The sequence below is a fragment of the Amblyraja radiata genome, chromosome 14 (assembly GCF_010909765.2).
Source record: "Amblyraja radiata isolate CabotCenter1 chromosome 14, sAmbRad1.1.pri, whole genome shotgun sequence".
Classification (NCBI taxonomy): domain Eukaryota; kingdom Metazoa; phylum Chordata; class Chondrichthyes; order Rajiformes; family Rajidae; genus Amblyraja; species Amblyraja radiata.
The window spans coordinates 32,013,334-32,026,175 of NC_045969.1; the positions used below are offsets into that span (position 1 = coordinate 32,013,334).

Below are 12,842 nucleotides of genomic sequence, written 5' to 3' on the forward strand. Positions count from 1 at the left end.
CCACATGCAAATTGGAGGAACAGCACCTCATGGCAACTTGCAACCCAGCAGTATGAACGTTGATTTCTTTAATTTCAAGTAACTCCTGCATTCCCTCTCTCCCCCACCCCAGACCCACTACCAGTCCCACTGTTCACATCCTTGTATCCTCTTGTTATCACACCTTCCCCAGCCAACAATGGACCATTATGGGCTCCACCCTTCTTGAGGTCATCTATTGTTGGCCCTGATTTGTTCTGGCCTTTTCTCACCTCCAATGTATTTACTCACCCCACTCCTACTTTCAGTCTGAAGAAGGGTCCTGACCCAAAATGTCACCTATTCCTTTCTCCAGAGATGCTGCCTGACCCACTGAGTAACGCCAGCATTTTGTGTGTACTATTGCAAATGATGCGAGATCTACAATGATAGTGGTGGCAACGTTCTACCTCCACAGAAACAATGTAGGTGTATAGGAGCAGGAACAGGCTACTTTGCTGTTTATTTATATCCCAGTCCATTTGAGGTTTTTTTAATACCTATTTTACTTCCCGTCTCTCCTTAACACTGTTTAGATGTGCCCTATTTTATTATAGTTGATGCTCTTAATTACCTTTGTCTTCTGAAGATTATCGCACACCCCAGAATCCCAAGAGTGAGCATCATTATTAAAGATAACTGAAATGTGGTATTAATCTTAACAAACACCGATTTCACTGAAGTTCATGCAGAAATAGTTGGATAGTTTGCCAAGTGGGCAGAACTTTTGTAAAATTTCCAAAGTTACTTTCCTGTTGCCACTTTATTTTGCCACTGGATATTTGAAATCAGTAGTTGAATTCATTGTCGTACATCACGGCAACAGGCCCTTTGACCCAACCTGCTCATGCTGACCAAGATGCCCCATCTATGCGTGTCCTATTTGTCCGTGCTTGGCCCACATCTCTTTAAACCATTCCTATCCATGGGTCTTCAAATGCCTTTTCAATGTTGTTATTGAATCTACCTCAACTCCCTCCTTTGGCAGCTCGTTTCATATACCCAGCACTCTCTAGGTGAAAAGGTTGCCCACAGGTTCCTATTAAATCTTTCCCTTCTCAGCTTAAACCTAAGTCCTCTAGTTCTTGATTCTCCTACCAGGGTAGAAGACTCTGAGCATTCACCCTATCTATTCCTCTCATTATTTTATATACCTCTACATGATTAGCTCTCAGCCTCCTGCACTCTAAGGAATGAAGTCCTAGCCTGCTCAACCTCTCCCTATAGTTCAGGTGCTCGAGGTTTGGTAACATACTTGCGAATTACATCGCAAAGGAAACAATGTGACCAATTAAAATTATAACTAGGTATTGTTAAGTTTCTTCCCGTTGAAGAAATACTAGGCGTGTGGAAGCTGTGTCCAATGCGGAGATATTTACAGTGCCCTCCATAATGTTTGGGACAAAGACCCATCATTTATTTATTTGCCTCAGTACTCCACAATTTGTAATTTGTAATAGAAAATATCACATGTGGTTAAAGTGCACATTGTCAGATTTTATTAAAGGCCATTTTAATGCATTTTGGTTTCACCATGTAGAAATTACAGCAGTGTTTATACATAGTCTCTCTCCCTCTCCCCCTCTTCCCCCAATTTCAGGGCACCATAATGTTTGGGACACATGGCTTCACAGGTGTTTGTAATTGCTCAGGTGCATTTAATTGCCTCATTAATGCAGGTCTAAGAGAGCTCTCAGCACCGAGTCTTTCCTCCAGTCTATCCATCACCTTTGAAAACTTTTATTGCTGTTTATCAACATGAGGACCAAAGTTATGCGATGAAAGTCAAAGAAGCCATTATGAGACTGAGAAACAAGAATAAAACTGTTAGAGATAACAGCCAAACCTTAGGCTTATCAAAATCAACTGTTTGGAACATCATTAAGAGGAAAGAGAGCACTGGTGAGGTTACTAATCGCAAAGGAACTGGCAGGCCAAGGAAGTCCTCCACAGCTGATGACAGAAGAATTCTCTCTATAATAAAGAAAAATCCCCAAACACCTGTCCGACAGATCAGAAACACTCTTCAGGTGTGGATTTGTCAATGACCACTGTCCACAGAAGACTTCATGAACAGAAATACAGAGGCTACACTGCAAGAGGTTACAGTTTGCCAAGAAGTACTTAAAAGAGCAACCACAGTTCTGGAAAAAGCTCGTGTGGACAGATGAGACAAAGATTAACATATCAGAGTAATGGCAAGAGCGAAGTATGGAGGAGAGAAGGAACTGCCCAAGATCCTAAGCATACCACCTCATCTGTGAAACACGGTGGTGGGGGTGTTATGGCCTGGGCATGTATGGCTGCTGAAGGTACTGGCTCACATATCACTTATGATGATACAACTGCTGATGGTAGTAGCATAATGAATTCTGAAGTGTATAGACACATCCTATCTGCTCAAGTTCAAACAAATGCCTCAAAACTCATTGGCCGGCTGTTCATTCTACAGTAAGACAATGATCCCAAAAATTATGCTAAAGCAACAAAGGAGCTTTTCAAAGCTAAAAAATGATCAATTCTTGAGTGGCCAAGTCTATCACCCGCTCTGAACCCAATTGAGCATGCCTTTTATATGCTGATGAGAAAACTGAAGGGGTTTAGCCTCCAAAACAAGCATAAGATAAAGATGGCTGCAATACAGGCCTGGCAGAGCATCACCAGAGAAGACACCCAGCAACTGGTGATGCCCATGAATAGCAGGCTTCAAGCAGTCATTACATGCAAAGGATATGCAACAAAATACTATATATGACTACTTTCATTTACATGACATTGCTGTGTCCCAACCATTATGGTGCCCTGAAATGGGGTGGACTATGTATAAACACTGCTGTAATTTCTACGTGGTGAAATGAAAATGTATAAAAATGGCCTTTATTAAAATCTGACAATGTGCACTTTAACTAGCAATGTTACAAAATTTTGAGATTTTAAAAATCAAGTCTGCAATTTATCCCATCAGATAAAGCATAAAAATAAGTTTAATTTGACACCTGATTCACTTTCATATCTGAAGTATTTAAAATGTTATGGCCATTTTCATACTGGGAAATGAACATCTTGTTCCCTATTGATTTTCTATGGACATAACAAAAAAGCTGTGATCGTGAACAGTCAAAAGCCCATAACTTTCTTAAAAATTAAGAGAACTGAATGAAATTTTCAGTTATCATAGATTGAAGCATTCTGAAACAAATATAAAATAATCTTACTTGGATGACCTGAAATTAAAGCATATAATTAGTTAGTTACCTAATTGTAGCTAATTTCAGACTTCAATTACTAGATCTAAACATCTATCCATTTCTTAATAAATGATTAACATTTTTAAATAGCCTAAATGTCCAAATAATATTCACAAATAATTCACAATAAAACATGATTTTTAAATCTCATTTACATTAATTTATAGACCAAATGGAAGGAATTTAGTGTTCAATTGCTGTAAATAAATGCCCATTTAAATCAGCTTTCCAGTGGTTTCCTGTGAACGCGCTGGTTTAGAACGTTCACATTGCGGTAGATTTGTACCCCAAATGCCCAGAAAAATACTGCGGGATATAATAGGCCGAAAATGAGCTACTCGCAATATTAAACTTTGTATAAAGGGATCTTTAGAAGCCCTTTTTAATGTAAAAATATACAGCTTACCTTCTGTTATTTGCTTTATGAGACCCTGCGGTTGCTGGTGGTCGCGGGTTTAGAGATTGATTTTTAAACTACTATAACTATTATACGAGGCCTTTAAAACTAATAATAGCTTTTGCGACGGGTTCTTTCAGCGATTTTTCGTTAATAATTAACTGGGCTGAACATCTTCGATTTGAACAGCCTAGAGAAAATCGCGTTTTAAACCCGCCCCCTCTAAACGGCGCCAAAATCGCGCACACCCGCAGCGACAGATTTTCAGCGACGCTTCAGGTAGGCTTTGCAACATACCTACTTTAACCACATGTGATTTTTTTTTTCTATTACAAATCTCAAATTGTGGAGTACAGAGGCAAAAAAATAAATGATGGGTCTTTGTCCCAAACATTATGGAGGGCACTGTATTTGTTGTTTTTTGGCTCCAAGGATATTCATTATTCATAATGCTGCCCTATTGCAATTGTGTAAAATATATATATTTTGGGTTGTTCTTAATGGAAACCTGTGCCTTTCTTTATTTTGAAGAAACATTTTGGTTTCAGATTCTTACAACTATTCGTTCGGGTCATCGAGCAAACATTTTTAGTGCAAAATTTCTTCCACACACCAGTGACAAACAGATTATTTCCTGCTCGGGAGACGGTGTCATATTTTACACAAACACAGAGAGAGACGCAGAAGCAAATCAGCAGTGTCAGTTTAACTGTCACTATGGAACAGCTTATGAGGTAATGTAGCAATGTTGTTCGTGATGCTGATATCATGGGTAAAGAATAACAAAGCTAGAAAACTTCTTTAATTCAGAAACTTTAGTTGCATGCAAGAGTTTGACGTAGCAAAGTGGGTCATGATGGTGACAATGGCAACTTGTGCATGTGTGAGCTACGCAAAAAAGAATCTCACTGTGCAGTGCATATGGAACAAAGAACCATTGAACCATATCAAGGGTAAAGATTAACCAAGCTAGAGAACTCTAATTCTGAAATTTTGATTGCATGTAAGAGTTTAATGGAGCAACGTTAGTCATGATGCTGATATCATGGGTAAAGAATAACAAAGCTAGAAAACTTTAATTCAAAAGCTTTAGTTGTAAGGCCATTCTTGGAAAGTGAACCAAAATGTCACACACGTTACCAAATGGCATCACATAAATAATAATAATAATAATAAATTTTATATTTAATGGGCGCCTTTCATACAAAATCTCAAGGACACCTTACATAGTAATCGGAATAAAAACATATAATCGGAGTAAAACAAGTAATTAAAGACATCACAATGACACAAATTAAAAACAGAATTCAATCCAAAAACAGAAAATCAAAAACACAGTGTGAAGAGAGAGCAGCGGCAACCAAATCGTGCCAGCGTCCACTCTCTCTTCACGGCAGCCATCTTGGACACAGACCTACAAGACTACAGTTAGACAAAAAAAAATAAAGCCATTATATAAAAAATTAATGTAAGAGATTAATCTTATTCATTGCTATTTTCCTACCTGCAGAACTATAATGCATGTCTGCTAAAGATCTGAACATTCTAGCTTTTTAAAATTCACAGTTTGTAAGTGCCATTGGAAAGTGAACCAAATCTCACACACGTTATCAAATGGCATCATATAAAGTAATACATTAAAAATTATTGTAAGAGATTAATCTTATTAATTGCTATTTTCCTACCTACAGAACTATAGTGCATGTCTGCTAAAGATATGAACATTCTAGCTTTTTAAAATTCACAAGTGTTTGTAAGGTAAAACTAAGTTATGAAAAAAATGCCTCAGTGTGATGTCACACACGTGACCCGTCATATTTGACCTTTGACCCTAAACAAAAATTGTCAGCATAACATATTTCACTTGATAAACTTTGAAAAAAACATGGATCATATATAGAGTACAAAACAATATATCTGTAATGCTTTCAGAATTAGAAGAGATATATTACACAATTTTTCATATATTTTGGTCACACACGTGACTAAGAATGGGCCTGCATATAATTATTTTGTAATGCAAAGTTGGATACCTTCTAAACTAATCCTCCTGATTGCAACTAATCCTCTTGATCGCAATCCCACCTGGAACTGAAAATCTCTTGATCAGAAGTGATAAGAGCTCAAAAAAAGTATTTAATGTCCCTAACATTCAATATCCCACCTAATATTTTGTAATTACATTTTAGAGGGTTTTTTTTAATTTTGTAGATGAAGGATACGTCACTTTGTAAAGCTTAAAACAACACAACTAACCTTAAATGAGGGGCATCTGATAAGTCTTTAAATTCCTACCATGTTTAGTTTAGAGATACAGCATGGAAACAGAATCCATCTGGCCCACTGAGTCCATGCCGACCATCGATCACCTATTCACACAAGTTCTATGTTATCCTGCTTTCTCGCCCACTCTCTACATGTCAGGAGCAATTTACATAGGCCGATGAAGCTACAAACCCGCACATCTTTGCGATGTGGGAGGAAACCAGACACCTGGAGGAAACCTGCACGGTCATAGGGAGAACATAGAAACATAGGAAAAATAGGTACAGGAGTAGGCCCTTCGGCCCTACGAGCCAGCACCGTCATTCAATGTGATCAAAGCTGATCATCTAAAATCAGTACCCTGTCGCTGCTTTTTTCCCATATTCCTTGATTCCTTTAGCCCTTAGAGCTAAATCTAACTCCCTCTTGAAAACATCCGGTGAATTGGCCTCCATTGCCTTCTGTGGCAGAGAATTCCACAGATTCACAACTCTCTGGGTGAAAAAGTTGTTCCTCATCTCAGTCTTAATGAAAAAGTTTTTCCTCATCTCAGTCCTACAAGCAAACTCCACATAGACAACACCCAAGGCCGGGATCGAAACCAGGTCTCTGGCGCTGTGAGGCAGTAGCTCTACCAGCTGCACCACTGTGCCGCACTGTCTCTTTGGAAATTTCAAAATGAATCTTTTCTCTTTAAATGAAGGAACCATTGCCCAGAATGCATTGTTAACCACACAGATTGTTAGTGTGTGTATATGTGTGAGAGATCGGGTAACATGGGTAAATTTCCTTTTCTGATGGGCATTAGCCATCAATTGTATTTTCTTACCACATTCCATTCTTGCTAACTCACAAAGTACAAAACAACGATAGTCGATGCAGGACTGCTACTGTTATCTTCAAGTTGATGGTTTTAGGAAGAGATTGGAGAGAGTTCATACTTGTGATTGGTTCGGGATGCCTCATGTTCAAAAATGCATTTATATCTATTTGGTGATAGCTAGATTGATTGCAGTTTGATTTCTTCCAATGCCTAAGTAGTCGGATAACACTTGGGTAGATTTTCTGCTCACTGCTCAGATGTAAAATTGCTTTTGGGAATTGGCTGCCGTCATGGAAATTGGCTGATTTTAAATTTCCATTCATTGTGCTGGAAATAATGACAGACTTTAAAGAATCTAATCAGCCACGCTTGTATACAGGCACCTAGATGAAAATGCACAGCTGGTAGAGCTGCTGTCTCACAGCACCAGAGATCCAGGTTAGATCCTGACCACGGGTGCTGTCAGTGCGGAGTTTGCATGTTCTCTCTGTGACCAAGTAGGTTTCCTCCCACATCCCAAAACATGCAGGTTTGTATGTTAATTGGCCTCTGTAAATTGTTCATAATGTGCAGAGAGTGGATGAGAAAGTAGGACAACATAGGACTAGCGTGAACAGGTGGTCGATGATTGGCGTGGACCCTATGTTGCCTGTTTCTCCCGGCTCAATAGAGTATTAAATGATTTTTGCTAAAATGTTTGTTTTTTTCGGGTATAAAATGATCTTTGTTTTATTGCTCAGATCATGACTGTACCAAATGATCCTTATACCTTCCTATCATGTGGTGAAGATGGTACAGTCAGGTGGTTCGATGTGAGAGCCAAGACAAACTGCACAAAAGAAGACTGCAAAGATGTGAGTTTAAGAAGTACACATTGTCGGCATAAACAATGAATTTTAGCCAACGTTGTGTAGAATTTCCTTTGACATATACCCAAGTTTATGAAAATTCAATCAATGTGGCATAAATTGCAATTATTTGCAAGTCCACAACATTTAAATATGAATTTTCAAACATGGTAAGTTTTTTTTTTAATAGCCAAATTAAAATTGAGTTGGACGCGTGGAAACAAGGAACTGCAGATGCTGGTGGACACAAAATGCTGGAGTGACTCAGTGGATCAGGCAGCATCTCTGAAGAACACCGATAGGTGGCTTTTTTGGTCGGGTCCCTTCTTCAGACTGAAGTTCTTCAGATTTGAATTACACTGGTGTGGATTAGCAAACTGTTATGCCCCTGTCCCACTTAGGAAACCTGAACGGAAACCTCTGGAGACTTTGCGCCCCACCCAAGATTTCCGTGCAGTTCCCGGAGGTTGCAGGTGGTTGCCGGAGGTTGCAGGTAGTGGAAGCAGGTAGGGAGACTGACAAAAACCTCCGGGAACCGCATGGAAACCTTGGGTGGGGCGCAAAGTCTCCAGAGGTTTACGTTCAGGTTTCCTAAGTGGGACAGGGGCATTAGGGGTGATGAATGATGTTAAGGATGGGAGCGAGGGGGAATGGTGGCAAAGGAGGCCTATGGAGGGTAGTTGTTGCTGCTTTTTATTTTGATGAACTGTAGTTTGAATCAACCCCTTGAATCCTCTTTGTTTTTCATGGAGTGGCTTCAAACTTTTTTAAACAGTAATTGGAGATTATTTTGGTTTTGCTACACTGGTTTGATCAGTGAAGAAGCCGTGATAAATAGCCTTGCACAATGTTTTGCTACAACAAAATTGTGGGTATTTTTCCATATATTTTATGTTGTCGTGTGTTAACTATACACTCACCTGGTGTTATCACTATGTCTCGTGATCCTTTCATGTCTATCATAAAACAAAGTTCAGGTGGGTACACTCCATTGTTTTGGCAGATTAATTGAAAATATTGTTGAAAGGTCCATTCAACAAAAAGACCCATTTTTCAACTTGGTTAATTTTTGTTGCAGGGCACAATTTGATTTCACTTCTCAAAATATTACTTCAACTGCATATACCATGGGTTGGTTGAGCAATTTCCCATTACAGTAATTCTAACCTGCGATGTTTGAAGTAGAATTTGAGATGTAGGTTAACTTGATGTCATTGAAGGCAGCAAAATATTATCAAGTAAAGTTTATTGTCATATGCACATGTACGACGTGGTACCGGTACAATGAATATCTTGCTTGCAGCAGTATCAACAGGCGCATAGACTCGGACAAACACACAAAAACATAAATCATACATAAATTACACATCAACATTTTTCAAGACTATAACAAGAAAAACACTGCAAAAAGATCAAGATATTAGTGCAAAACACAATTAGAATAAAAAGCAAGTCTAGATGGATAGATATGCCTTTATTGTCATTCAGACCGAAGTCTGAACGAAATTGCAGCAGTCATACATATAATACAATAAAATAAAAACAACAATAAACACATATTAACATCCACCACAGTGAGTCCACCCAGCATCTCCTCACTGTGATGGAGGCAAAAGTCTTAGGTCTGCAGTCTCTTCCCTCCTCTTCTCCCTCTGCGCTGAGGCGATACCCCCCGGGCGATGTTATAAATCAGTCCCGCGGCTCAAACACCGCGGCCCGGGGTGGTCAAAGCTGCCGCCCACCAGTCCTGCAGACGCAGCCGCTGGCCCGCGGCCGAACCCCGGACTCAGGCCACCACCGCCAGAACACCGTCCCAGCCACCCTCACGTGAGTACCGTGCCGTCTTCAGCCTCGGGCTGGGCTGCCCCCGACATGGGCGCCGAACCTCCCCCGGGCCGGGCCGCCCCAACATGGGCGTCGCTTCTTCCCCGGGCCGGGCCGCCCCGACTTGGGCGTCGCTTCTACCCCGGCCGGGCCGCCCCGACTTGGGCGTCGCTTCTCCCTCTGGCCGGGATGCCCCGATTTGGGCGTCGCTTCTCCCTCTGGCCGGGCCGCCCCGACTTGGGCGTCGCTTCTCCCTCGGGCCGGGCCGCCCCGACATGGGCGCCGAACCTCCCTCGGGCTGCGAGCGCCGCACCTCCCCGAGCTCGGCCGCTCCGACGGGAGCCTCGTTCCACCCTTGGGCTGGCCGCCCTCACGGGAGCACTGTTCCAGCCCTGAGCCGGACCACCCTCACGGGAGCGAGCTCAGGGCGAGTCCTGACGGGCTCTGCCTCCGGAGCCTCGAGGTCATCAGCTCCATTAGGCCTCAGTGCAGACGGAGACAGAGAAGGGGAATACGACAAAAAAGTCGCATTCCCCCGCAGGGAGAGACTGCAAACCCCGTTTCAACCCCCCCCCCCCCCCCACCACCCCCCAAAACACAAACTAAGAAACAAAAACTAGACTAACCAAAACAAAATAAACAACACAAACAAACGGGACTGCCGGTGAGCCGCTGCAGCCAGGGCCGCGCCGCCACTCCGATATCTTGGTACAAGGGGCCTTCTGTAGTGTCCTGTTCTTGAGGTAGGATGAAGATTGTGCAGGTTTGTTCCCATAAACCTGATAGTTTATAGGAAAGTAGCTGTTCCTGAATCTGGTGGTGTGGGACTGCAGGCTGTCTGATGTAGAGGGCATGGCCTGGGTTCTGGGGTTGGTGATGATCCTTGATGATAGATGCAGCTCTTCTTGAGGCAGTGCCTCAAGTAGATACTTTTGATGGTGGGGTGAGCTGTGCCAGTGATGGACCTGGCTGAATCTACCACTCTATTGCCCCTGTGTGTTAGAATAGCAGTCAATAATACAGCCAATCATGATACCTTTAACAGTATATCTGTAGAAGTATTCGGTGACACGCCAAATTTCTTTATACTTATTTTTTTTTAAAGTAGCAGCGCAGGCAGGACATGTGTGTGATTATCTCTATGTGGTGGGCACAGGACAGCTCATCCAAGAAGTTAATGCCCAGAACTTTAAAGTCAAGCAGATAATAAAAGCCTGCAAATGAGTTATCTTTGTATCCATCGTTCTTTGTCTTGAAGTGTCTAATCAAGCAGTAAAGCTATTTTCTATCCATATCCCTTGCCCTTGAAGAGAAGGTAGCCTGAATATTTGACTCATTAATAATATTTGTTAGAGGGTACACAAAATTGTTGGGGAAACTCAGCGGGTGCAGCAGCATCTATGGAGCGAAGGAAATAGGCGACGTTTCGGGCCGAAACCCTTCTTCATATATTTGTTACATCCTTTGTACTTTTGCAACAGAATTTTGAAACAATTAGTTTCCTGCTAAATGTATGATTGAGCTTCTTGCGTCTTGAAGCATCAATTTGTTTTTAAATATTTTGGTGATATTTTGTAATCAGATATGTATAACTTAAAACACAAATCCTTAAGATGTCAAATTCTGTTTTGAAACAGGACATTTTAATAAACTGTCGTCGTGCCGCCACTTCCATTGCTATCTGCCCCCTGATGCCGTACTACTTATCTGTTGGCTGCTCAGATAGCTCTGTGAGATTATATGACCGGAGGATGCTCGGCACAAGAGCCACAGGTTTACAATACTTTATTTTATTACACAGAATAGGAGCATTTTTAACAGTGCACACAACTAAAATGTAATTTATTTATTTGATCCATTAAATCCACTGGATGACGTGGTAGAACCATTTAATATAAGCATCGATAAATGCAGGATGTACAAAGGTATAGTGCATCTAAAATGAATACAAGAACACTGGCGAACTTATGCCATGAGCAAATATTTCGCCATTGCTTTTCAACTAGAATACATTGTGACTTACTAATAAGATTTCTGATGAAATATAAACAATTGTATATGTAAATTCTGTGCACCAGTCCCCCCAAACCCATTTTACACATGTGAACCTAGAACAGTCCCTTCTGCTCACAAAGTCTGTGCCGATCATGATGCCAAGATAAACCAATCTCATCTATTTGCACGTGATTCATACGTCTCCATTCCCTGCATATCCATGTGCCTAAAAGCCTGTTAAATGGCACTATCGTACCTGTCTCCAAAACCCAGCCCTGACGATGCGTTCCAGGCACCAACTGCTCTTTGTGTAAAAACAAATTTTGATGCCCTGCATATCTCCTTTAAGGTGGACACCATTTTTGAAAGAAAAGAGGTTAATAAAATGTGGAGGGATTTTGGTAGCATAAAGAGGGAGGAAGAAAAGCCATTGCTATCACTGCACAGAACTATAATTATACAGCTTTGGTTAAATCAGGGAATGCAATATCAAAATTAATGGATGAATTGAAAAGCATAAATGTTTCAAAGCAAAGACAAACAATTTGGTGCCTAGCTCTTAATGAGTAGGATTCATTGGATTAATATTAACACCTATAAAATTCTATTGAAATATATTTATCTCTTTCTTTGTAGGTAGTTACAATGCTCGTTCAACTACTGGAATGTGTGCAAGATTTGTACCCCCACATCTTACCAATAAATCTTGTCGAGTCACTTCCCTCTGTTACAGTAGTGATGGGCAGGAAATTCTTGTTAGTTATTCCTCAGACTATATTTATCTATTTAATCCCAATGATGATCAGGGACGTGAACTCAAGATCCCTTCGACAGATGAGAGAAGAGAACCAGAGGTATGTGCTTTTGTAGTATTTGGGGGGGGAAAACAATCTGCTCTTGTGACCATGTATTATTCTATGCAAGAGATAGACACAAAATGCTGGAGTAACTTAGTGTTTCAGACAGCATCCCCCAAGCGAATGGATAGGTGACGTCTCGGATCGAGACCCTTCGTCAGACTGATTGTGGGGGGGGGGGGGGGACTGGAAGCAAGGTAACACCAGGACATATCAGGGCTGGCAACAGATGACCTCAGGCAGAGAGGTTCTCAAATAGGCAGATAGTTGGCTATGGACGGTGTGATTCCCAAGTGGGATACATTTTTGCGAACTGTGGAACTGGTTAACTGAGTTTAGTGAGGAAGGTGGAGAGCGGAGAATTTAAGGGGCTGTCCCACTTGGGCGACCTAATTGGCGAGTTTAGGAGAGTTTGAAAAAATGACATGTTGAAGACCTCCTTCGACTATGTAGAAGACCTCGTTCGACTATGTTGAAGACCACCTTCGACTAGCTACGACAAACTTCGGGAAAATTGGACATTGATAGTGGAGAGTGAAGACTACCTCCCTTCGACCTCCCTTTGAC

At 41.3% G+C, this 12,842-nt stretch overlaps 1 protein-coding gene across 14 annotated transcripts in view; it reads left to right on the plus strand.

Moving 5' to 3' along the window:
• dcaf6 (DDB1 and CUL4 associated factor 6) overlaps positions 1-12,842 on the plus strand; it is a 111,887-nt gene that overhangs the window by 22,911 nt on the left and 76,134 nt on the right. For all 14 annotated transcript variants that reach the window (XM_033033038.1, XM_033033037.1, XM_033033035.1 and 11 more), the window contains exons 4-7: positions 4,212-4,397; positions 7,492-7,605; positions 11,061-11,196; positions 12,055-12,272. In XM_033033038.1, the coding sequence (XP_032888929.1) occupies positions 4,212-4,397; positions 7,492-7,605; positions 11,061-11,196; positions 12,055-12,272 (654 nt within the window). The remainder of the gene's footprint in view (positions 1-4,211; positions 4,398-7,491; positions 7,606-11,060; positions 11,197-12,054; positions 12,273-12,842) is intronic.